This window comes from Lissotriton helveticus, chromosome 3_1, assembly GCF_964261635.1.
Source record: "Lissotriton helveticus chromosome 3_1, aLisHel1.1, whole genome shotgun sequence".
In the NCBI taxonomy this organism is placed as follows: Eukaryota; Metazoa; Chordata; class Amphibia; order Caudata; family Salamandridae; genus Lissotriton; species Lissotriton helveticus.
The window spans coordinates 507,387,375-507,412,731 of NC_136061.1; the positions used below are offsets into that span (position 1 = coordinate 507,387,375).

The 25,357-nt window shown below is 43.5% G+C and overlaps 1 protein-coding gene across 1 annotated transcript in view; it reads right to left on the bottom strand.

Moving 5' to 3' along the window:
* TMEFF2 (transmembrane protein with EGF like and two follistatin like domains 2) overlaps positions 1-25,357 on the bottom strand; it is a 937,676-nt gene that overhangs the window by 234,871 nt on the left and 677,448 nt on the right. Inside the window, exon 7 of the mRNA XM_078680410.1 lies at positions 1,979-2,038. Within this exon, the coding sequence (XP_078536536.1) occupies positions 1,979-2,038 (60 nt within the window). The remainder of the gene's footprint in view (positions 1-1,978; positions 2,039-25,357) is intronic.

Genomic DNA, 25,357 nt, shown 5'->3' on the forward strand with positions numbered 1-25,357 from the left:
TGGAGATTTGTAATAGGTATTACTCTCCAGATGAGGTTCACTTCGAGATAAGGAAGAGAACCAAAACAATATATGTAAACTTCATTAATCCCCCTTTTAACGACTGTCAAATGTTATGTGTAGTAAGTTGCTAGAAGGTTTACGAACAAAGCACATTAGAGTTTAGGCTAGATGGTGAGGATCAGTTACTAATTTCATACATTAAAACGTTCAGGGCAGTATCTACATCTACCATTTCAAGATGGGTCGGGTAGTAATGTCCGAGGCAGGAATAAATGTATCTAGATTTGGAGAACATTCATAGAAGGCTGCAATGGCCAGCAAGATGTTTTGGCCAGAGGTATACTTGCTGATATACTAAAAGCTGCAGACTGCCCAAGTGCTAGCACATTTGTAAACTTTTATCTTAGGCCTGCGGAACATGTGAGTAATGTGGAGCTGGGGAGCTTTAAACATGTATAATGGTAGCCTTCGGTATTGTAATGAAATGGCGATTCTCCAATTACCTTGCAGAAAGAACCTTGATTTCATTAAAGTAAATGGAGGCTAACTTTATCTCACCCACCATGCCCGCTACTTTATATTAGCAAAGTTGTGAAACCACTATATTTAAATGTTTATGAATTGAACAGTGTTATTTATAAAGTATTGTAATTGTAACAATGACAATAGGGATTCTAAACTTTGTTTGTGGTAATAATTGTAGTAAGATAATTTTTTCGCATCTGTATCACTTGATTTCTGTTTTTTTAAAGATAATTTCTCTCCGGTAAGTCGCGGATGATACTGGTAAAGAGGAAGATATCTAGTTGTCAAGGCGCTATATGATGTTGGAACATTCTCTGTTGGAATGATTCATTTATGATGTATTGAATACTCTTTAAAGAGCTGCATATTGGGGCAGCAATAATAGGTTATTGCATAATGTTAGCCCCCATTGTCTTTAATGACATCAAGATTCTCTGCGCAAGGAAATTGGAGAAATGCCATTCTGCGAGAAGTCTGAATCTTGGCTAAATCAAATAGTCCCACTAACCCTTATGTGTGCCTTGACTCACACCTGCTCAGCGCCAAGATACTCTCCCAGGTGATAGTGCACTCCATTAATCTGCATTACATAACACAACCTCGCCCTAGATAAATGTTATTTACCACATATGGCAAATACCCCACCCTGCTCAGGCAAACTTGTAATAAGCACTTTGTAAATCTTTCACTGAGAGTCTGGTACTAGTGTTGACTTTTAACCTCTTTAAACACTAGAGAGAACAGTTAGAATAATTTGCAAGAGAAGCTGCACTTTTCACCTATTTTCTAATTTCCTTAAAACATCTGTAGTCAGGTAACTTGAATGTATCTTACTTCTTTCCTGTGTGAGAAGACTGGGCTTCAGATTACTTGTTTAAATGTTGGCCAAGGTCTCCTGAGCTCTCACATTAAATTAATTTCAACTACAAGTAATGAAGGGTATTCAGTGTTCACAACTTTAGCCTTGTCTCAGAGAATGTGTTGTTAAACCCAACCAAAAGAGGCAAAAAAAGTAAAGCCTCGATGGGATATGAGTACACGAGGCTCTCAAAAGTAACAACCTGCTGTACTTGTGCAGATGTGTAGCATGTATATGCACTATCACTATTTGAGTGATAAATCATCGTATGATAGTTTAGGGCAAAATAGTCCTCAGTTCTATTCCTGAAGAGTGAAATGTTCAGGAAACACAAATAATGCAACTACTGATACACAAATAGTTTCTGTGCGATATACTAACTAATATTTGAGGTTGAATTACTAATAGCCGTCCTGTGATTGTTTGAGATTAGAAAAAATACACCAGAACACGTGATTTGTCTGACCTTTTATGTTCGATGTCCCCTCACATAAACTGAAAGTGAAAATTTGCTTTTGTGCTTCTTTTCCTTACAGCTATTTGCCTTGCTGAAATATGTACACAGTTTCTTGAAAGTTCGAAAATGCATACCTGCATAATCTGTCCTTGCATAATGCCCATCTTCAGATCTTGTAGTTGTAGTTGTATTTTCTAATAAAAAAGATAAACAGATTAGATGTTAATTTTTACTTTAAACCTGAAATTATGTGAAATAGATTAGATGTTAATATTTACTTTAAACCTGAAATGATGTGATAGATACATAATTAAATAGAAACAGAAGTGTATTACATGTGTATTACGTTAAAGAAAAACAGCAACAGTAAGTTGAGATGTTGTCCTTTACTTCAAAACCTTAACTTTTGTGACCAAGGGTAATTCCTTATATTTACTACCATTAGGTATTAAGTCCCTCATTTGCCTGTGCAGCATCTCACCAATTTGTTCACAGTTGTTCATAGGGTTCTCGAGTCAAGAAAAGATCTCACCACATTGACTGCCATGTAATTCTTGTTGACTTTTCTCCTGTTGTTGTGTCTATGCCTCAACCCTCCAGAGCAATCCCATGTCTGCTTCTATTCTTCTTTGCCTTCCTCCCTTTTCTCTACTTGTTGCGATCTCTGTTTTCTGTTGCCACTCTAATGCATATTCACCTTGGTTTCATTTCCCCTCCACATTCCACCTCTCTTAGTTCATTATAAGGGGCATGCTTCTTTGGACCTGAAATTTCCTGTTCGCACATTTGTATGCTGACTACATGCTACTCTACCTGTGATCTGTCAGCCAGTAACTTCTGGCCTGGGTCTAAGAGTCTTCCTAAACACATACTTCTGAGTCGGGTTGATGAGGAGTTCACAACGGGCGAATTCAGCAATAAAGATGTGATTTTGTTTTTATACATGAATGTATTGTCTTTCATATTGACATTGACTTTCTCAATATTGACATGTGACTCCAACCCATACGCCAGCGCCAGGCGTAAATGTGGTACCCTCTTCAGGACACTAATGGACAAGTGGAAGACAGAAGTACTGTGTGTTCTGTTGAGACCTAAGAGGAGACCTGAAAGGCTGGACCTGCTACAACTTGTACCCAACACAAAGAATAAGACTCCAGGGGACAGTTGGCTGACCTCCTTTTAAGCTACATGGACACAAGCTGCTAGAAGACATTTGTTCTGAAGAGCCCAGCTGACCAATTCCAACTAAAACTGCCCTGGATCCTGAGCTCCTAGCACTCTTGTGTGAGTCATAGTGTACTCTTCCTAATATCCTGAAAAATCTTGAACTTAGAAACATTTTGGCTCCAAAAACATCTAAGGTCTGGAACAACCCTGTCAAGTCAATCTGATGATGGTGGTGAGTTGCTGGTGGGCAAAAGAAAAAGGATGCTCCCACTTGGAGTTCATCCACAGCCTCATATCCATTTGAGCGGGATGCTGCGGAGAGGTTATCTAGCCTTGTGGAGCCCTGTTTGCTTCCAGCTTGCAGCCCCAAAAAAGTGACTACGTCCGATAATAGAAATCTAAACTGGGCAAAGGCACCAAAAGTATCTGTAAAGGGAGGGACCTTCCATGGGCACGAATTTTGAATTTCTCCCACTCTGTGCTTTCCTGTTAAAGCTCAAAGGCTTCACCAGGACCTAGTCCTGTGGCTTTCTGACTTTATGAAGCCCTTTTCATCCACAGCCTCTTGACTTACACTGATAATTTTCTGACTTCCATTTGAGAAGGTAAAACTTCTGAACGGGATGAACTTGAGTTCTATATGTGACCCACACTCCATATCGGTCAAAATTAAATCACACTTGACCCCAGTCTAGCGTAACCAGATGTCTGTGGTTGGCATTTGAGGCTTTATTGGCTATTTTTAGAATCCCCCACTCCAGTTCCACTTAATGCATTTTTGTTATTTGATATCGTTTCTTCATTAAAGTATATCAGGCGTGGGTCCCTACCCTACTATTCTAGAGGAGAACCTTGGGATTTACACTTTGACGGTTTGGTTTCATTTTATTTTGGTTCTTATGCACAGTATCACTGTTTTTAGCTTAAGACTACATTTACAGCAAACAACTATGACTAATCTTAGTTTTGCCCAATTGGGCTTGATGTGTGCAAACACAAAGGGGGATAAGCCTGTATTCTGAACCCTCAATTATATGAACACAAAGAGTTCTGACATTGGGTTCTAAAAGCCCACTGGGGTGATAGGTGTAGTACCTTGATACGCAGATAGGCTGTTCACAGCAGAGGTTGCAGTTGAATTGTTCCCCCCTAGCTTTCCCTACCATGTTTCTACACAGGCAAAATTAGAACTTGGGGCATTCCATTATACTCATTATGGATGTACCTTAACATGACTGTCCAACGTAAAGATTATTTATGTTTATGTTGATTATAACTTGATGACAGTGTCGTATGCATATTTTGCTTTATAACCGATATTACAGAGCTGTTCCTTACATATACATGCATGCATTGGGTGACATCTAACATCAGGTCTGCAGCAGTTGTTTACATTAATTTCTTGTATATGGATACATTTCTTGGACTTACCATGTCTACACATTGAGATATTATAAGATGGCCATCACAATGCCTCTGGATTGGGTATCATTTATGCCTATAGGCCGTCATCTAGTCCATGCTTGTATGTACTTATAGTGGTGTACAAACTTGACGGGTGATCAAGGCCAGGATGGCTGAAACACATTGCATCTTGCTGGTTGCACCTTGAATAAACACCCTTGAAGCACAGCCCTAAGTGTGGGTAAAGTCATTTGAATATAACATCAGTGATATACATATATATATATATATATATATATATATATATATATATATATATATATATATATATATATATATATATATATATATATATATATATATTACTTCGAATCTTCCCACCTTGTATTCAGAAGTCACGGCACCACAGCAGCAGTAAGTTTAGATTATTTATTATATATTTAAAACCATGTGCATTAGCAACAGGACGGCCTAGGCGTTTCGACTATACTTAGTCTTCAACTGGATGTATATATTTTTTTTTTTTCACTGAAAAAAAACACAGGTTTCAGGGACGTTATAGTTAGTTGGACATTTCACTCGTACAAAACCAGAGAAATTCGGCCGTTATAGTTAGTTGAGCGAACTATAACTCGCGCCCCCGCAATGCATTGCTGATGATGTCACATATTACATATAACAGAGATGCAGAAAGGGGGAAGTGGGGTGGAGAAAGAGGGAATAGGTGTGCAAATAGAGTCAAGAGGGGTACAAAAAAAGGCAAGAGGGGTGCAGAAAGAGGCATGAGGGGTAAAGGAAAAAGAAGGTGGGGGGCACAAAGAGGCAAGAGAGGTACAGAAAGAGGCAGGAGGGGTACAGAAAGAAGTAACAGAGATGCCGGAAGAGGCGCGAAGGGTGCAGAAAAGCCAAGAGAAGTGCAGAAAGAGCCAAGAGAGGTGCAGAAACAGGCAGGAAAGGTGAAGAAAGAGGGAACAGGGGTGCAGAAAGTGGCAAGAGAGGTGCAGAAACAGAAAAGAGTGGTGCAGAAAGAGGTAATAGTAGTGCAGAAAGAAGCAAGTAAGGTGCAGAAAGTAACAATAGAAGTGCAGAAAAAAGGAACAGAGGTGCAGACAGAGGCAAGAAGAGTGCCGATAGAAAAGAGGTGTGCAGAAAGGGGCACAAGGGGTGCAGAAAGAGGCACGAGAGATGCAGAAACAGACAGGAACGGTGATGAAAGAGGGAACGGGGTGCAAAAAGAGGCAAGAGAGGTGCAGAAAGACAGAAAAGCAGTGCAGAAAGAGGGGACAGGGGTGCAAAAAGTGGCAAGAGATGTGCAGAAAGAAGGAAGAGAGGTGCAAAAAGAGGCAAGAGGAGTACAGAAAGAAGCAAGTGAAGTGCAGAAAGAAGCAATAGAGGTGCAGGAAGACGCAAGAGCGGTGCAGGAGCAAGTAAGAGAAGTGCAGAAAGATGTAAGAGAATTGCTGAAAGAAGCAACAGAGGTATAGAAAGAAGCACGAGAAGTAAAGAAAGAGGCAGGTGAGGTGCAGAAAGGAGCAAGAACAGTGCAGAATGAACCATCAGAGGTGCAAAAATAGGCAATAAGGGTGAAGACAGAGGTAGGAGAGGCAAACAAAGAGGCAAGAGAGTTACAGAAAAAGGCAGGAAGGGTGCAGAAAGAAGGAGGAGACACGCATAAAGAGACAATAGAATTGCTGAAAGAAGCAAGAGAGGTGTAGAAAGAAGCAAGAGAAGTGCAGAAAGAGGCAAGTGAGGTACAGAAAGAAGCAAGAGCAGTGCAGAAAGAACCAACAGAGGTTCAAAAAGAGGCAAGATGAGTGCAGAAAAAGGTAGGAGAGGTGCACAAAGAGGCAAGAGAGGTATAGAAAGAGGCAGGAGGGGTGCAGAAGTAAGGAAGAGAAGTGCAGAAAGACGTGAGAGGTACAGAAAGAAACAAAAGAAGTACAGAAAGAAGGAAAAGGTAAGAGGGGTACTGGAAGAGGGGTATGAAAGAGGCACAAGGGGTGCAGAAAGAAGCAAAAGCGGTGCTAAAAGAAGCAACAGAGGTGCAGAAAGAGGGAAGAGGGGTACAGAAAGAGGCACAAGGGTTGCAGAAAGAAGGGACTGAGGTGCAGAAAGAAGCAAAAGAAGTGCAAAAACAAGCAACAGATGTTCAGAAAGAGGGATGAGGGGTAGAAAAAGAGGCAAGTGAAGTGCAAAAAGAAGTAACTGAGATGCAAAAAGGTGGAACAAGGGTGGATAAAGAGGCAAGAGGGGTGCAGAAAGAGGGAACAGGGGTGCAAAAAGAAGCACGAGTGGTGCAGAAAGAAGCAAGAGAGGTGCAGAAAGAAGCAAGAGTAGTGCAGAAAGAAGAAATACACACACACCTATATAATGTAGGAAATGCAGACAGCACAAATCAGAAAATCGTAAACAATGAGCAGAAAATTCCTCTCGATATTTCTGACATTCTATAGAAGGTTCTTGCAGGAATTCAAAGAAATTCTGATTTACATGGATAAACTTTAGCCACATTAAACGCAAAAATACTCAACACTGCAGAAAGACAGAACAGCTCTTTAGGATACAGTCGCTGTGGTGTATATCTTGTGCGGACATGTAGCTCTGAGATGTGCAGCACCTATGAATCTGTCATCTGTACCTCTGAGGTGTAGATCTTGTGAGGGCCTGTAACTCCGGGATGGACTGCACCTGTGCATCTGTAATCTGTACCTTTGAGGTGTTGATATTTTGTGGAGCTGTAACTCCGAGCTGTGCAGCATATGTGCATCTATACCTCTGAGGTGTGAAGATCTTGTGCGGATCTCTACCTCGGAGATGCATGGCACCTGCGCATCTGTAACTCTGAGGTGTGCAGATCTTGTGCAGATCTGTACCTCCAAAATGCATGGCACCTGCTCTACTGTACCTCTGAGGTGTGTATATCTTGTGTGGAACTATAGCCCCAATATTTACCTTGAGTGTGCATCTGTACCTCTGATGTGTGTAGATCTTGTGCAGATCTGCACCTCCGAGATGCATGGCACCAGTGTGACTGTACATTTCAGGTGTAGGTCTTCTGTATACATGTAGGACCGAGATGTACAGTGTGTGCCCATCTGTACCTCTGAGGTGTGAACATCTAGTGAAGATCTGTACCTCTGAGATGTACATTGCGTGCTCATCTGTACCTCAGAGTTGTGTAGATCTTGTGCAGATCTGTACCTCCGAGATGCATGGCACCTGCACATCTGTGCCTCTGAGCTGTGTAGATCTTGACGTAGGTCTGAGATGTACAGTTTGTGCGCATCAATACCTCTGAAGTGTGTAGATCTGATGCAGATCTGTACCTCCGAGATGCATGACACCTGTGCATCTGTACCTCTCAGGTGTCTAGCTCGTGTGCGGGCATGTATCTCCGAGATGCACAGCACCTCTGCATTTCTACCTCTTAAGTGTAGATATTGTGCGGACCTGTAGCTCAAAAATGTACAGTGCGTGTGGATCTGTACCTCTGAGGTGTGTAGATCTTGTGCAGACTTGTACTTCCGAGAAGCATGGCACCTGTGCATAAGTACCTCTCAGGTGTAGATCTTGTGTAGACCTGTAGCTCCGAGATGTACAGCGCGTGGGCACCTGTTCCTCTGAGATGTAGATCTTGTGTGCACTTTGGGCTGTATCATGATCCCATTCTTTGTGCTGCTGATATAATAGAGGTCTGCGCTTTTCCGTCTTCAGAGGATCTATTCATATCTAAAAATCGAGTTGGTGCATATGCTTTCTGACAACAGAGCTCGAAAATATGAAGAGGGAATTTCTGCCCATGCTCCCAATGCAATAAATAATTTATGAGTTTCACAGGTAATGTATGCGCTGATGATGGTAAAAGGAAATACGCAGACCCTTTCCAAGATGGTGCAGTCCAGAGAACGGGATCATGATCCATGGAGTGCAGTTCTGATATTCGGAGTATGTGGACAATCTTATCTCATCTTATCAAAGTCTTATAAAGCGCTCGCACACCCAAAGGTTTCATGGCGCTGACCAGCAGGGGAACTAACTTACGAGAGGCCGTTAGCACTAGGCCGCGACCTGGGTGAACAGCCATGTTTTTAAGAGCTTCCTGAATGGAAGGAGGGCAATGCATGAGCGAAGCTCCAGGGGGAGAGAGTTCCATAGCTTGGGAGCGAGGGTGGCAAACCTTCGGCCTCCTTTGCGCAACAGCTTGTAGCGAGGGACAGTCAGGAAGGTTTGGGAGGCAGAGCGAAGGTTGCGGGAAGGGGTATACCTAAGAAGAAGTTTTTGGATAAACTGTGGGCCAGAGTTGTGAAGGGATTTGAAAATCATGCAGGCCGATTTGAAACTAACGCGATGTTGAATCGGAAGCCAATGGAGCTGCCTCAGAAGCGGTCTGGCGGACTGCCATCGAGGGTGGTGATAAATCAGTCTCGCTGCCTGGTTTTGTGCCAGCTGGAGACGTTTGCTAAGGGTGACAGGCAGACCAAGATAGATGGCATTGGCGTAATCTAAGTGAGACAACACCAATGCTCTTACAACCTGCATCAGTGCAGGTCGAGTGAGCAACCGACTGATCTTCCTTATTTTCCGTAGTTGAAAAAAGCAGGTGGACACAACGGAATTGACCTGAGGTTTTAAGGAAAGCTCATCATCGATAACTACCCCCAAGCTTTTGACTGATCTTTTGACAATGAAAGCTCCTGCATGTAAAAGGGTAGCTCCCAGCGGCTGAGCAAGTTAGAAGCTGAAAAAATGAGTGTATACTCAAAGTTTCCAACTTGCACTGTTTGTTGTTATGCATTAGCTCAGAAATTCTGAGTTATGGGTATGAACTTTAGACACCTGAAAAACAAAGAAGGTGCAGAGCTCTTCAATGAGCGAGTAAAGGTCTGCATAATAAGGCCCTCCAGCTAGCGTAGCTGCATGCACTTGCTACTCATCACAATGCTTTGCGCCTGTAACTCCAAGGTGCAGCACAAGTGCCACTAGTAACTCCTGGGTGTAGACTCTGTGTCTCTTGTACCTCTGAGGTTCAGAACGTGTGAGCTCTGCTAACTCTAAGGTGCAGAGCGTGTGTGTGCACCCGTAATTCGACGGTGCACAGCGTGTGCACTTGTAACTCTGAGGTGCTGAGCATGTGTGCACCTGTATTCTGAGGTGCACAGCGTGTACGCACTTGTAATTCTTAGGTGCAGAGCATGAACACCTGTAACTCTGAGGTGCACTGCATGTGCGCAGTGCAGAGATCACGTGCCCTTGTTACTCTGGGGTGCAGAACGCGTGTGCCCTCGTTACTCTGGGGTGCAGAACGCGTGTGCCCTCGTTACTCTGGGGTGCAGAACGCGTGTGCTTGTAACTCCCGGGTGGAGAGCGGGTATGCACCTGTAACTGAGGTTCAGAGAGTGTGCACTTGTAAATCTGAGGTGCACAGCATGTGCTCAGTGCAGAGATTGTGTGCCCTTGTTACTCTGGGGTGCAGAAGGTGGGTGCTCTCATTACTCCTCGGTGTGCAGCGGGTGCGCTTATAACTCCCGGGAGGAGAGCGGGTATGCGCCTGTAACTCTGAGGTTCAGAGCGTGTGTGCACTTGTAACTCTGAGGTGCACAGCGCAGAGATCGGGTGCCCTTGTTACTCTGGGGTGCAGAACGCGTTACTACAGTGAGAAGGACTAATGTGCCTACACTAAGCGCTTTTACCAAGTGCTAATTTGTTAATATTTTGAACGTACTTTCAATTAACAAATGATGGAAGGGGACAATATGTAAAAGAATAAGAAAGGTAGACAAAAGTAACAACAAAACTAAGAAATAAATATAAAGAGAGAGAGGGAAGAAAGTAAGCCAGACAGAAACAAATAAATGAGGAGAAAACACAAGAGCAACAAAAAAACTAAGTATTCAAATACAAAGAGGCAGGTTCCCAGTAAGAGATGCAGAGAAAGAGATGGTAGAACCTGTAGGAGAGATGGAAAGGTGTTAAAGAAAGAAGAGAAGAAGAAAGGAAGTTGATTAAGAAGAAAGAAAAGAACTAAAGTAAGAAAAGAGACCATAAAGATAGGCAATAAGAAGGAAACACAAAAGAAAGGAGAGTGAGAAAATTATAAGAAATCTAAAAAAAAACTGAAAGAAAGAGAAAATGAACAGAAGGATAAATTAATTAATGTACAATGGTAATGGAGGTGTTGGTAGTTTTTATTTTTGAACAAATGAGAAGCAAACATCTACCTTTAGTTTGTGTAATTATTTCAATTCAGTAGGTCCTAAAAATATTTTTTACCACCACTGTGCCATTGGGTTTAAAATGGCTGTCCATGTTTCAAGTGGTTTTTAGTGCGAGTTTGGATTCAGCCTCCTGTTGGAAAAACGACTTCACAAGTTATGCGCTGCTGTCAAAGTCACGATGCTCAGGGGAGCCAGAAGGATCGGGCACAAACATGTTCAATATTGCACTTAATCTATACTTCCACCTTTCAGAGCGCCCCCCTGTGTTACTTTGTATTTCTCAGACTGTAGAAAGGGGAGCCCAGCAGCCTGTATGCTGCTCTTTATTATGCACCGACCCATCACTAGGGATTGAGTGAGGCCTTTTGATTCTGTGTTTAGGGCATTTCCAAAGCCGCTAGGAAAGGCTCTATTTGTGTGTCCTGCATGGCGTCTCTCCAATCCCTCTGTCAGTGGACGTGTCTGATATTGAACAGTGACTTTCTCGAAGCCCTCAGGTGAGAGGCACGCAGTGAAACGCGCTCCAAATCCACACAGGGCGCCCCGCTGCCAGCAGAGACAAAGCCTGTTTCATCCCTTGAAGCCAGCTGCCCGTCCCGCGCTCCCTGCTGCCCTCTGCCATCTTCTATAATTTAAAAGCCCTGGGGAGGTGGTCCCTGTAGCTCCCCACTACATAAATTTGGATTGCCCCAGGACCTGGCCCACCCGGGGGCTTGAAACAAAGTGCATTTTTTATAAAAAAAAATTCAATTTGCCAATATCTTTGGTGCCGCTTGACGAATCTTCGCAAAATCTTCAAAACTAATGGTTCACTCCGGTCAGCTCCTATTTTGAACGTTTCGGGGTGATTCGTCGAGTGGAGGCTGAGAAAAAAGGGGGGTCCCAAAACACATTTTCTCCATTTTAATTTCCATAGGAACTTTTGTCGCGGCTAAAGCCCGAACTGCTGAATGGAATTACAGAAAATTTGGCAGAGAGGTAGCTCTTGGTCCAGAGTGCACTCTTTGCTTTAAATGGTGCAAATCCGGACAGTAGTTACTGAGAAATTTAAAAATAAAGAAATATCGATATCTGGTGACCGAGGAGGATCCGCAAACCCTCCCAATCAAGAGCTTCACTTTGATTGGTTGTCAACACTCAAAACCAAGAAGTGTTTGCAGTCATCTTTTGACTTGGTAAAACTGAGTCACAACAAAAAAGGGAAGAAACTGGTTGGAAAAAAAGAAGGGGGAAGGGTTGAAACCCCCTGCCCCCTAGGCTTTTTACATTTTTTCCCAGAGTCATACTGGACGCACGAATAAGGTAAAAATTATTTCTTAAAATGAAGCGGGCCCTCCTCTTTTACCTTAAGCCCCAGCATCAGTGATATAATCAGTGATTTCATCAGGGATGTCACTGACCATGTCATGAGTGATATAATAAGTGACATCATCAGCATTGCATTGCGGAGGCGCGAATTATAGTTAGCTCAATCAACTATAATGGCCGAATATCCCTGGTTTTGTATGAGTGAAATGTACAACTAACTAGAACGTCCCTAAACCTATGTTTTTTCAGTGAATATATATATAATACCTACTGGCGGTCACCAGTAGGTACTTATAGTTAGGACGATTGCACTATGTTTCCAAGGAAAAGCATTTTTTGACTTGCCTAAATCTTTGGCACCATTTGATGAAATTTCACAAAATTTCCCAAAAAAGTGTGCCAGTGATTTTTGTTATTCATGGAATGTGTCAGGGTGACTACAGCCCAAACCGCTGGATGGAACACCAAAATTGACATAATGTTAGCTCTTGGTCCGGGATTTCTTTTTATTATTATTTGGTGTAATTTCGTTCAGTAGATTTGAAGATAATAACTGAAACCCAAAGTTATATGTCTAGGGACAAGGATCCTCCACAGTTCTTCCTCGGATCGTCCTGGATTTGCGAATCCATGAGCCAACAGCAATGCTGTGATTGGATGGCTAGAACCTTAGAGGAAAGATGCGGCTGCCATTTTGTTCATCTGGACTCGGTTCCCAACTGGGAAAATAAAGTTAAAATGTGATAGAATAGGGCAGGATAGAGGTAACAACATCCATTGGGACTAATTGAGGGGTCTTTGAGGAACCCCTCATGGGCAAGAAATTATCCAAAAACCTTTTTATTTATCACTTGAAGATCTGCAGCTCCACCCCGGATCCTAATCGTTTCAGTTGGATTTAGGTGGATCTGCGGAAACAGACCCCAATTAAAAAGATAGACTTAAACACAGATCCTCACACTTACTCCCTCACACACCCACTTACACACCTTCACAACCACTCAAACACCCATTCAGAGACCCTCAAAACCACTCACACAGCCACACAGCTTTTACACACTCACTTACAAACCCACTTACACACCCACACAACCACACAGCCCCACCCACATCCACCCACACAGCCAGTCACACATGTACTCACACACCAACCACACACTCACACATCTGCTTACACACCCATACAACCACTCACACACCTCTTACACACTTAGGATTCAATGACGTTATAGTTAGGAAATAACATTAAAAATGGATAAATATTCACTGAAAAAACAAAGGTTACAGGGACATTATAGTTAGGTTTCCAGAGTCCCAAGAAAAATATAAAAATTAAAGACAAGTGGGCAGAATAAGAATACCCTGACCCCTAGGCATGGTGCTGGGGTCCCCAGGAAGCCCTTTCAGGGCCCACATTTTTAAAAACATTTTTGCGACTTGAATTGTGATTTTTTTTTTATAAAACTCACATGCCGTCATCCACGCTTGTTTACAGTATAGACCCTGGGTGGGGCAAGTCCCAGGGGCATGTATGCATGGAAAAAAGTAGGCAGGTGCCCCATTATAAGGCTCTCTTGAGCCCTGAGGTCCATGACGTCTGTTTTTTTAAAAGTTATTGTAGATGGCCCACACGGACGCCATTCCAAATGCTCATTTAAGCCCCAGATACCACACCTCCGAGGGGCTTTATTTCTTTAAATGAAGGGAGGCCACATGGACCTCCCTTGCGGGGCTGTTTGAACCTCTGGTGACCACCACCTCCTACGGCTAAGAAAACATATTTGAAAGGGAACTGCATAGACTCCCCGGGGCCTGAGGACAGCAACTCCCCAGGGCCTATGTAATATATAAAAGTGTGAGGGGTCTATGCGACCCCCTCCAGGTCATATGTGACCCTGGGGACCACCACCTCCGTGGGGCTGGCCAGAGCCAATTTATGAAGGAGGGCCACTTGGCCCCCTCCTAGAGCCATTAATGGCCTAGGGGACTGCCAACCCCTAGGGTCAGCTTCTGATATCTCTTGAGGTGTCCACCCTGATGAGATAGCAATTTGATTTTGCTTGGTAGGAGCTATGAGAGCTCCCACCTAGCAAGAGCAAACATGAACTCTGATCCAAGCAAGCAGGAGCTGTCAAACTTCTCCTGCTTGCTGGAAGCAGTGTTTTCATCTGTTTCCCTGCCCGCTGGCATGGGACACAGATGAAAGATTGCTCACACACAGAGTGTGCAGCTCCCTGCAGTTGGGAACAATGCTGGCTCTTGCAGGAAGCAAGGTAATGGCTGGATTGCAAGGGCATTTAGGTTTCCTTCTTGGTCTCAATCAAAGCACACTGGGTGCCCTGGGTGGTGCCAGTGCACCCAGGTAGACATGGCCGGGCCTTGGGGATTGGGGTAACAGAGGCAGAAATCGGTCTGGGGAGGGTGGCCACACAGCCCCCCCCCCCATTAAATTTTAGGTGGACCCTGAGGTTCCCAGGGGACGAAGTCAGCTCAGAGTGTTGGTCGGGCGACCCCCTCCCATATTGAAATTTGACCAGGCCCCAGGGGATGGGACCCGGGCTGAAATTGGCCTTGGGAGGACGGGTTGTGGCTCCTTTCCCCCAATAGGTTTTGGTGGGCCATTCTGGCCCTAGTGCCCGTTTCATAGAAATTTAACCTAAACAGGAAGCACTTACAATTATTAACATAGCAGGTGCCCAGTAGAAGCTCCACTTCTTTAAAGGACAAATGATCCTGCCCTCCTGGGCTTGACAAAGGCGCAGCAAGTGTGTTCTCTTGGCAATTCCACATTGAAAGATGATCTGAAATGCTTCATGGAGGTGAATGCATTGTTGATCTATTGGAGCACAATATTTAGTGACTGTGGTGAGTGGGTTCTTTCTTGTCCTTACGTGAAGAGAGCAGCGTCTATAGTTATCCATTTAAATGACTACAAATATAGAAATGTGCAAAATCACCTGAAGCTCTGCCCATCTGGCCCCACCCCATTCACCTTAGTAGTATGCAATGGTCTTCTCGCCTTTTGCTAGGACCTACGGGAAGCAAAAGGCGAGAAGGGGGCCTATGGGAAGCTTACCCATAGGCCCCCTATCACATTTCCCACTGGAAACGGAACAGTGAAAAAAGGGGGGATTATTGCCCCGTCACCGTAGCGGCTAAATTTGTCAACATGTTTCTGCCTTTTTGGCACCAAGGGTCCGCGGCATTCATCAGGACAAGAAAAATGAACTGGGCTCCTTTCTTACCAAAATATCAGTATGCGGTTTCCTGGATAGAAGATATAGCATACCTAGGGTGGAAGAACTCTGCCATACGATCAACTCCACTTTAGATGCAGAGATACTTGGATTCTTATTAAGGCAACCGTGGTTCAACAAATGGACCTCATTGGTATTTCCTCAGTGGGGGACCTGTGGGTTCGTGGGGATGTTGCCCACCTTAAGAAGAGAATACCATTTGGCACCCTCTGAGACAAGATATTTGCAACTCCAGCACTTGCTTAAGGCAGTGTTCACGAAGGGTACGGAACTTGTGGAATCCTCCCTGTTGGAGGACAGGCTGTTGAGGAGCCCCACCCACCGCATAGCCACATCACTGATATATAAAAAAGATTGTGAACCATATCCATGATGTCCTAAAAGACTTGTGGGTACAATGGGACAGGGAGCTGGGTGTTCTTGACGATATGGAATCAGATTTGACCCTTGGTGCCCCTAGAGAGGTAGCCATATGATCAGGTGTCAGACTGGTGCAGGTGTGGATGTCCTACGGCTCATACTATTACCGTATGATACTAGTTAAGATGGAAAGGGCTACCACTGAATTTTGCTTATAAGATTGTAGGCAGGCTGGATCTTTCTTTGGAACTGCCCTATGATAAGGGACTTCTGGTCTAGCATCGTGGAATGTCTGGTGAGAGCGGGCGAGGGGGAATAATGCTCTCTCCCAAACAATGAGTTCTTAATATATGGGGAGGAGCGAGAGTCAGCAAGGAAACAGGCGCATGAATGACACTGGGCTTGATTGTGGTGAAGAGGAATGTGGCGAAAGCTTGTTGTGCCAGACAAATCCTGGACCTCAAGGCATGCAAACGAGTTATGGATTGATGCATGTTAGCTGGAAAAGTGGCATATGATGGCAGGGGATGCCCCAAGAAATTGGAGAAAATATGGAGTGGTTGGAACTCATATAGGGGACTGATCAAGAGAGACTCTGAGCTTACTCGTGGGAGTGCGGCAAGTCATCAGACTGACATGCGACAAGGGGAGGTGGAGGGCTACATTCTTGAGTGTATCCTGATGCTTAAGACATTGCCATTACAAACTGATGTCGGTGTTATGAAACAAAATCAATATAAATATTTGTTGAAAAAAAATGGAAGGTTTGGGCCGGGTAACATTTTTATTTTGCCAGGTCGAAACAGTAGTTCTAAAATGCACATACAGGTTGCAATGGCAGACCTGAGACATGATTAAAGGGCCACTTAAGTGGGTGGTATAATCAGTGCCAAAGGAAAACTAGTACACGTTTAGGTGTGGTTGTGCCCAACTCCTCCCCCCTCTTCTTGCCAGTGGTGGGCCATCCAGGTACACCTTAGCTTCCTATTATGTGTGGCTGTCTAGGAGCAATATGCAAAGCTCAACTGTCACCTACACCAAGTCATATGAACCAGGTACAGGCTACTTGCACGAAACGACTGAGGGAGGAAAATGCCAACTTTAAAAGGCAATCAATCAATCATTCAAGCGTTTCTTAAGCGTGACTACTGACCCGTAAGGGTCTCAAGGCGCTGGTGGTGGAGGGGTGCAGGTTCCGGTCCATCAAGGAGGGGGGACTGTCGAAGAGCCAGGTCTTGAGGTCTCTTACGAAGATGGGAAGTGACGATGTCTGTCTAAGGTGGAGTGGAAGGGCGTTCCAGGCCTTAGCTGCAAGAAAGGAGAAGGAGCGGCCTCCCGATCTGGTTTTTCTGGTGCATGGGACAGTGGCGTAGGAGAGCTGGGCTGATCGTAGGGTACTTTGCGGTGCGTAGAATTTGAGTCGGCTGTTAAGGTATGCTGGTCTGGTGTATTGGAGGGCCTTGTGTGCATGAGTGAGCATCTTAAAGATGACTCTTGCCTCGACAGAGAACCAGTGGAGTGTGTGCAGGTGCTGAGAAATGTGGCAGTGTTTTGGCAGGTTGAGGACCAGTCTTGCAGCAGTTTTTTGGATGTTCTGTAGCTTGTAGGTGAGGTTTTTGTTTATTCCGGCTTAGAGTGCGTTCCTGTAGTCGAGTCTGCTTGTGACGAGGGCGTGAGTGACGGTCTTTCTGTGCTCAATGGCGATCCATTTGAAGGTCTTACGTAGGAGGTGGAGGGTGTGGAAGCAAGAGGACGAGACTAAGTTGATATGGCGGACCATTTTGATCTCGGAGTCCAGGCTGACTCCCAGGTTGCGTGCATGGTCTGTGGGGGTGGGGGAGTTTCTGAGGGCAGGGGGCCACCAGGTGTTCCAGGTGTCGGGGTTTGGGCCGGTGATGAGTACTTCCGTCTTGTTGGTGTTAAGTTGTAGGCAACTGTTTTTTATCCACTCGGCGATGGCTTCCATGCCTTCTTGAAAGTTGTGTCTGGCGGTGTTGGGTTCGTTGGATAGGGAGAGTATGAGTTGGGTGTCGTCTGCGTGTGACACAATGTTGCATCCATAGGTTTTGCTGATGGGGGTGAGTAGAGCCATGTAGACATTGAAGAGCCTCAGGCTGAGAGAGTCCGCTGGTGGTTGGCATAGGGTCGACGAGGAAAGGGCGGAGTTTGACCCGCTGCGTTCTGCAGGAGAGGAAGGAGCTGATCCAGTTGAGTGCCTTGTCCTGGATCCCTGCATTGTGAAGTTTGCGTAATAGGGTGCAGTGGGAGACTGTGTCGAATGCAGCTGAGAGGTCGAGGAGGGTGAGGACTACTGTTTCTCCTTTGTCTAGTATGGTGCGGATGTGGTCTGTTGTGGCGAGGAGGGCGGTTTCGGTGCTGTGGTTTTTCTGAAGCCAGATTGGGAGGAGTCGAGGATGTTGTGCTCTTCGATGAATGTGACAAGTTGGTTGTGGATAAGTAGCAGTAGCAAAGAAATGGTCGAATGCACTCCTTTCTGTTTATTACTTTCATTAATGGTTGAAGAATGCACAAAGGCAATGATTTAGGGTGCAAGTTTGAAGGTGCTTGACCCCATTGGCACCTGTATGAAACTGTTGACAACTGTTGCACCGTTGCGCCCCAGCCTCAAGATGCACTGCCGGTATTAGCAGAAGCAGATAATATCACACTATATATCCTGTAAACATCCAGTAATAGAAATAGTAATATCACATTATACATCCAGTAAACATCCAGTAATCCACTGTTAACCATTTTATCTTTTAACAAAATTCACAGAGAGGCAAAGTGATTCCAAACTTTAATGTTGAAGAAATGCCCATTGAGGTGTTTTTCTGGAACACGTTAAAATACACTTTTGTTCCTTGGTAACCATGCGATCAATAACCCAATGCATTTCTGGCTGAAAGCCCTTCATCAGGGGTAGCTATTATAGAATAGGGAAGCTCGTCAGATTTACGTAATTGCATCCTTTAAAAATAAAATCACCTAAATTAAGTGATTACATCTTTTAAATATTAAATCACCATAAAATATAAATTGCTTGTTAACCAAAAACATATGCAAAATAAAACTAGCACTAATTGCAGAAAAGAACAATTGTAAAACAGGACAACATAAACCATACTCCTATTAAAACTGCAATATGGCAAGAAAAAAATGAATATTAAATGCAAAGCTAAATCAAAAGTGAAGTGAAGCAAGCAGCAAAAATCAAAAAGAAACTCAGATCATAACAAAATAAATAATCTGATTCTAAGTGAAGCAGCATCGTGGCCTGTGGTGTGGCCGCTTAAACGGATATCTGTGTTGCCAACAATGTTGTACACAAACGGAACAAATCCTTAATGGACTACTCTAAACTGCAGGTGTTATTTGTCTATTTAAACTAGTCATGAAATTCAAACAAAACCCATGACTGCGATCAACAACCCGATCAGCCAAGTTGAAACTTAAAGACACAACCTTTATGCCTAAGTAACACATAACTACTGTTCATAATGCAAGCTCCTTAATAAAAGAAAATACAGAATGGAAATACATAATAAAAATAAACTCTTCAATTCACCTATCAGAAATACCAATCATGAATATATCCTTCTGCATAAAAATAAATTTTTTTAATAGTAACATCGTCCTTTTAAAAGTGCCATTTTCGAAATTGTAATTTAAAATCTGACTTCACCATAACAATTCCAGATACACCAAACATGAAATTGTACTTGGTCCAATATGGAAATTACACTTATAAGAATGAAAAAGGTAACTCCAATAGTATCCTATGGGAGGGACAGGCCTTCTAGTAGTGAAAACAATGAATGTAATCGTTTTTCACTATTAGGTCAAGTAAAAGTTAAAAGCACATGTCCAACTATTTTAAAACACTACACTGTGCGCTTTGGCTGTTTAGGGCATACTCTAGGGGTCAATGGATGATTTATATATTAAAAGTAAGTCTGGGAGGAGATCCCTGCGTTCCGCTACGAGGAACTCCGTCAAGTGCAAAAAAAACTCTGCTGCGCTACATGGAGCTCGGCAAACAGCTGAGTGATGTCGTTCGCAGTGATTATCAGTCCCAGGTGCATGTCCACACTGTGCAATCTTCGCAAATAGAACCATGCATAGCGCAAGTGGGCATGGCTTTCTTTCTGCCGCTGGAGTAGATGTTTACTCGAATGGCAGCTTTCTCAATGTGAATGGACGGTTTATCAACACGAGTGGTCGTGAGTATACATGACTACTCGCAATGAGAAATCTGTCCGCCTGCATTGAGAAATCTCACCGGGAGGTTGATTTTCCACGCTCGCGATCCCCAACTTGATGCTGACAATCGTGAAAGTGGAAAATTTTCGCAAGGAGGTGAATTTTCCTCACTCGCACTTGGCAACTTGACATTGAGGAAGGCGAGCAAGGAAAATAACTCTGCTGCACTATGTGGAGCGGAGTTTTACGGAACTATGCAAGTGCCGCATAATGCAAAGTGCGGAAAACTCGCCAACTCCACGAGCAGAGCGGAGTTCACTGGCCAGACTTAATTAAAAGGGAAGGTTTAGGCCTGACAAGAGGTTTGTCGTGCCAGGTTACAATGGCATTTTAAAATTGCACACACAGGCTGCAATGGCAGGCCTGACACATGTTTAAAAGGGCTACTTAAGTGGGTGGCAAAATTAGTGCTGCAAACCCTCTACTAGCATTTAATTTACTGGCCCTGTCTGCATGTGATACCACTTTACCAGGTACTCATGGGTAAATTAAATTTGGGTTAAATTGCGTGTAAGCCAAATTTACAATGTTTTAAAGGAGAGAGCACAAGCGCTATATCTCAGCACTGGTAAATAGCACATAAACCTACAATCCAGCAAAAACTGGTTCAGAAAACAGGAGGGTGAAGGTAAAAAGTTTTGGATGACCCTGCAGAAAGAGTCAAGCACAACACATAATTGTAAAGGCCAGCAACAATTTTTGATAAGGTCTGCTGTACTACTCATGAAATGTTGTCGGAATGTTTCAGCATGACTGCTATGCATTCACTGAAAAGTGCATGTACTTCTCAGACCAAAGAATTTTGTGACTAAGTATTTTCATTTGACTCCCATTTTCAGCACGAGGAACAATGAAACATCCATGAATACTGGACCTTTTTAACAGTTAAATCACAATGTAAAAACTTGTGAGCAAATATTAGCCCTTTTGCTAAAATTACTCAGCATTTGTTCATTCTTGATACTCCCTTAAACAAAAAGTGGAAAAGCTGGGATTTACTTAGTCACAATCACAGTAGAGTTACAGATTTGCCCCAAAAAATGCATCCTGTTAACCCCATTAATTTCGTCTGGTTTCTGCTGTACTGGTCAATGATTACCATGGTGGCAACTCGGAAAATGGAGCATTGTTAGGTAAAAAAGGAGATAAGGCCGGATTATCAGAGAAAAAATTTAATTAAATGCTTAAAAACATTATAAAGTGCAGTCACCTTTGGAGTCTTAAATCCAGTCTATGCATGAACAGGGATGTGATACAACCCACATCATTTCAACAGCAGATGGCTTCCTCAACCATTGACACAGACTGTACCTGTCATCTATGGGGTCTTCACCGCTACGCCCTACTCAGTGTGTAGAGAATGCCTGTGCAGATACTGACAGAATAGCTTTTGCTGAACTGTCATTGTCTCTGAATTGGCATTGCAGCCGTCATTTGTTAGAAAACCATGACCACCCTAGCCATGGTGCAGTCTTTTATGCTGCCTACCACCTCTGAAATAGTGCTTTGAAAGGTGCATTAAATATATTCATCGTCCTGTATAATACCCAGTCTTCACATCTCGCCAGGGCACCATTTCCAGTGTGCATATGTCCCATTTGTGCAGCATGTACACAAACACAGGGATTCCCTCATTTTAATGGTGTTATTTGCAACGCCCTCTTTAAATGTGTGTTTGCTGCAAAAGTGGTTGTGCATTCCTCATTACAGAGGAGGCCTTGGCTTGGAGCCACCTATGTAATTCGAATTGGTGCCCCAATGCTAGGAAAATTGCCAACTGGATTGCTTTCACAAGCAGCACAGATAGTATAATCTGTCCCTTTGTGTATGGAGACAATTACCATTCCTCCTTGATAAAGGTTAAGGGTGCTTCCCACTTTCTCCAGTCACCCAACCACCTGTGCACTGGAACACAGCAGCTGCTGTGTGGTACTGGGAGACACTTCTTTCAGAATGAATGGAGAGAGCATCAATCCTCGGCATACGCAGTTGTCTGTCAGCATTTTCCTCATCTGTTATTGCTCATGTGATACTATGGCCCACAGATCAAAATATACTAAAAATGTTGGATTCTCCTACTCAATGTGTTTGAGTTATAGGGTTAACCCTGTAATGGCATTCTGGTGTGTTTCCAGTCCACTTTGCACACTGGTTGCAAGCAGAGTGAAAAAGGTGGCCAAAACAATTGACTGGGCTGAGTAGAAGGTATGATGCAGCTGATAGAAAATACACAATGTGTTGCGCATGAGCAAATCACTGGGGGGAGTGGAGACTAGAGCATTGTATTAGATTAATTAAATGTTGAGAGCTCCTTTGAATACAATAGAGCAGCTCAGCGGTTATAATGGCTGGTGTCCGCCTTTTGCTTCAACATTCCAGTGTTTGTCTTTCTGTTTCTCCCTTTTTAATTTCAAACATTCTACCCTTAGTGTGGAATGTTTTATGTCAATGTCAATGTCAAAGGTTCTTATATAGCGCCTTATCACCGCAAGGTCTCAAGGCGCTTACTTTGGGAACCCGTCCTGGCTTTTTCCCTGTGAGATAACCCGTACTGGGCATCCCCAAGGTGAAAGCCAGGCATCCCGCCGCGGGGGGCCGTAGTGGAGATTAAGCAAGCTATTGCCCAGAGTTGCAGAGTGTGAAGCAGTGATTCGAGTAGGCACCAAAGCGAGAATTATCGAGTCCGTGGACATTTGGGCTCAAGACCCTGTTCTACTAGTCTTAAAGCCCTTCTGCCTTGGGCTATACAAGCGTTAAAGGCCCTCACCCTCGTAATAGGCTCTTTCCTGTGGCTCAGGCCTATAACTCCATTTTAGGGCCCTTAATAACTTGTATAACTTATAAGTCTGTAGTAGCAAGGCTTATTGACAGGCACAGAGCAGCACAAAAGCGGTATTCAAAGCTATGCAATATTTTTGTTACATCTCTGTTTCTCAGTGCTGTCTCAAATATAGTAGATGAAATGTGACAGAGTTTACACTCCCATTTAAAGGGTCCATGCAGGGAATGTTTTCACAGTACATCTCAAAACCAATGCAGACATCACCAAACAAAGCAGCGTACTGGAATGCCTATTGTTGGTGTTGGTACGATGCATGACTGGGTAAAGAAAACAGTTCTTAAACATTGCCTTGCGCTGATCGGAACAATGTCATCCAGGGCAGTGATATTTTACTACATTAAATTTGGTTTAACATACATAGGAAATGCCATGATAGGCAACCCACACCAGTCGAACCAAAATGAGTGCTCCTTCTTTTTTTTCTTAAATGATTTGAATTGAATAAGATAGCAGGTACCAGGAATATAATTAAATACAAGAAAATAAAGTAACGTATTAGTATATACAATAAGAAGAAGTAAAACAAAAATACAAACTATGCAATAGAGGAACTATTAATTACAATTATAAGCAATGAGTAAAAACAAGAAAAGAGAACAATTAGGGTACCATCTAAAACATAGGAAATGGAACAATTTAATAATGGGGAGAAAGAAGGAAAAGGGAGGAAAGGAAAAGTAAATAGGGGGAGAGAAGAAAGAAAGAAGGAATAATTGTGAAATGAGTAAGTGTAAAGAAGAGTATGAAGATAGAATAGTAGCAAAAGGTAACCAAAGCAAATCAGACTTGATTTTTGGGGTAAAGATAAAATGAAGCAATATGTTATGTTATGTTATGTTAATTATATTTTTATCGCGCACAGCTGCCCCAGCAAAGGGGCGTCCTGGCGCTTTGACAGAGACTACAACATAACACACAGTAAAAGAAGGGGCAACTATTCAGATACGGGAAACAAGAAGGTTTTAATCGCCTGCCTGAAAGCAAGCAGGTCGTCAAGAGCTCGGATGTGGACCGGGAGCGAGTTCCATAATCATGCCGCAAGCACCCGGAAGGAGCGGCCACCCATTCTGCTCAGTTTGAAACGGGGGCATACTGCCAGGTGGAGCGCCTCGGATCTCAAGGATCTTAAAGGGATATAGGGAGTAAGTAGGTTGGCAAGTGCCGGCGGCGAAGAAAACTTCAGAATTTTAAAGGCCAGACACAGCGCTTTGAACTTGATTCGCTGTCTGACCGGGAGCCAATGTAGGGCCACGATAGTACCAGACACTGAGCAATGTCTGGGGAGGCCCACAATGGATCGTGCCGCGGCGTTTTGAACCCTTTGGAGCCTAGAGGCCTCTGCTTGATTCATCCCTAACATCAACGAACTACCGTAGTCCAGCCGGGATAGTATTGATGCTTGGACTACAAGCTGTCTGGTAGGGGGGTCAAAATACTTTAAAACCGGCCTTATACCCCGCAGGATGCCATAACATGTGGCCGCCACCTTCTTGGTGTGATCCATAAAGGTGAGTGCAGAGTCCAGCCAAATGCCTAGATTTCTTACTCCAGAGGCAGGAATCGGAGTGACACCCAACTCTGGTGGCCACCACTGATTTCCCCATAGCTCCGCGTGCTTCCCTAATACCAACACCTCAGTTTTGGTGGCATTCAACTGAAGGCAGTTGGTCCGGAGCCAGCTTGCTACTGCCACAAGACCCTCTCGGAATCTGGGGGCCTCCACCTCATGGTCTCCACTAAGTGTTACCGCCAGCTGTGTGTCGTCAGCATATGAGGTCATCGTCAGACCCCACTGTTTGACGACTGCAGCTAACGGTTTCACATAGAGGTTGAACATTGTAGGGCTCAACGAGGATCCCTGTGGGACTCCCAGCTCCAAGGAATAGGTGGCGGATTGACCTGGTGGTATAGCCACTTTAAAGGTTCGCTCCGATAGAAAGGAACGGAACCACTGGAGAGCGATGTCCAATAGATATTCTATGTTCGTCACAAATAAGGTTCCACCATAATTATATACAAAACTTTGAATTATCCTTCCAACAAGTAAGAATGATTTTAAATGCAAGAGCAATAAAGAGATCAAACAACTTCACTTTCTACATTGTATCATGAAAATCAACTGATAAGGAGCCAAGGAACACATTTAATAAGGGAATACAAAAGTGAAAAATATTGGAACATTTAATCCAGATAGATTTCCAAAATGTTTGAACATTGGGACGATAGTATATCAAGTGGGATAAAGTACCATTAGAGGAAAGACAGGACCAACAAAGAGGAGAAGAAGAAGGGTTGAATTTATGTATAGTTACTGGTGTAATCACAGCTCTATTGTACAGAAAAAATAGAGATTGGGTAATGTTAGTGGCTCTAGAAGTGGGAAAATGTTTTAGCCATAACTTATCCCAGTTTGTAGGTGAGAGGGTAATGGAGAGGTCTAGTTCCCAAGCAAGTTCAATTGAGGATTTTGGTCTGCCAGAGATATCAGTGGATAGAAGTTTGTATATAAAAGCGGCTTTAGGGTTAGAGTCAGAGGAGAGGTTATAAACAAGCATTTGCAATGCAATAGGTCTCGCATTAGGAAAGTTTGAGCTATTGGTATTGTAAATGGCAAAGTTTTTATTTATGTTTCTTTTTTTTTTAAATAGCTAAATTAATAGCTTCGTCATTTACAATGCCAATAGTTATAACTTT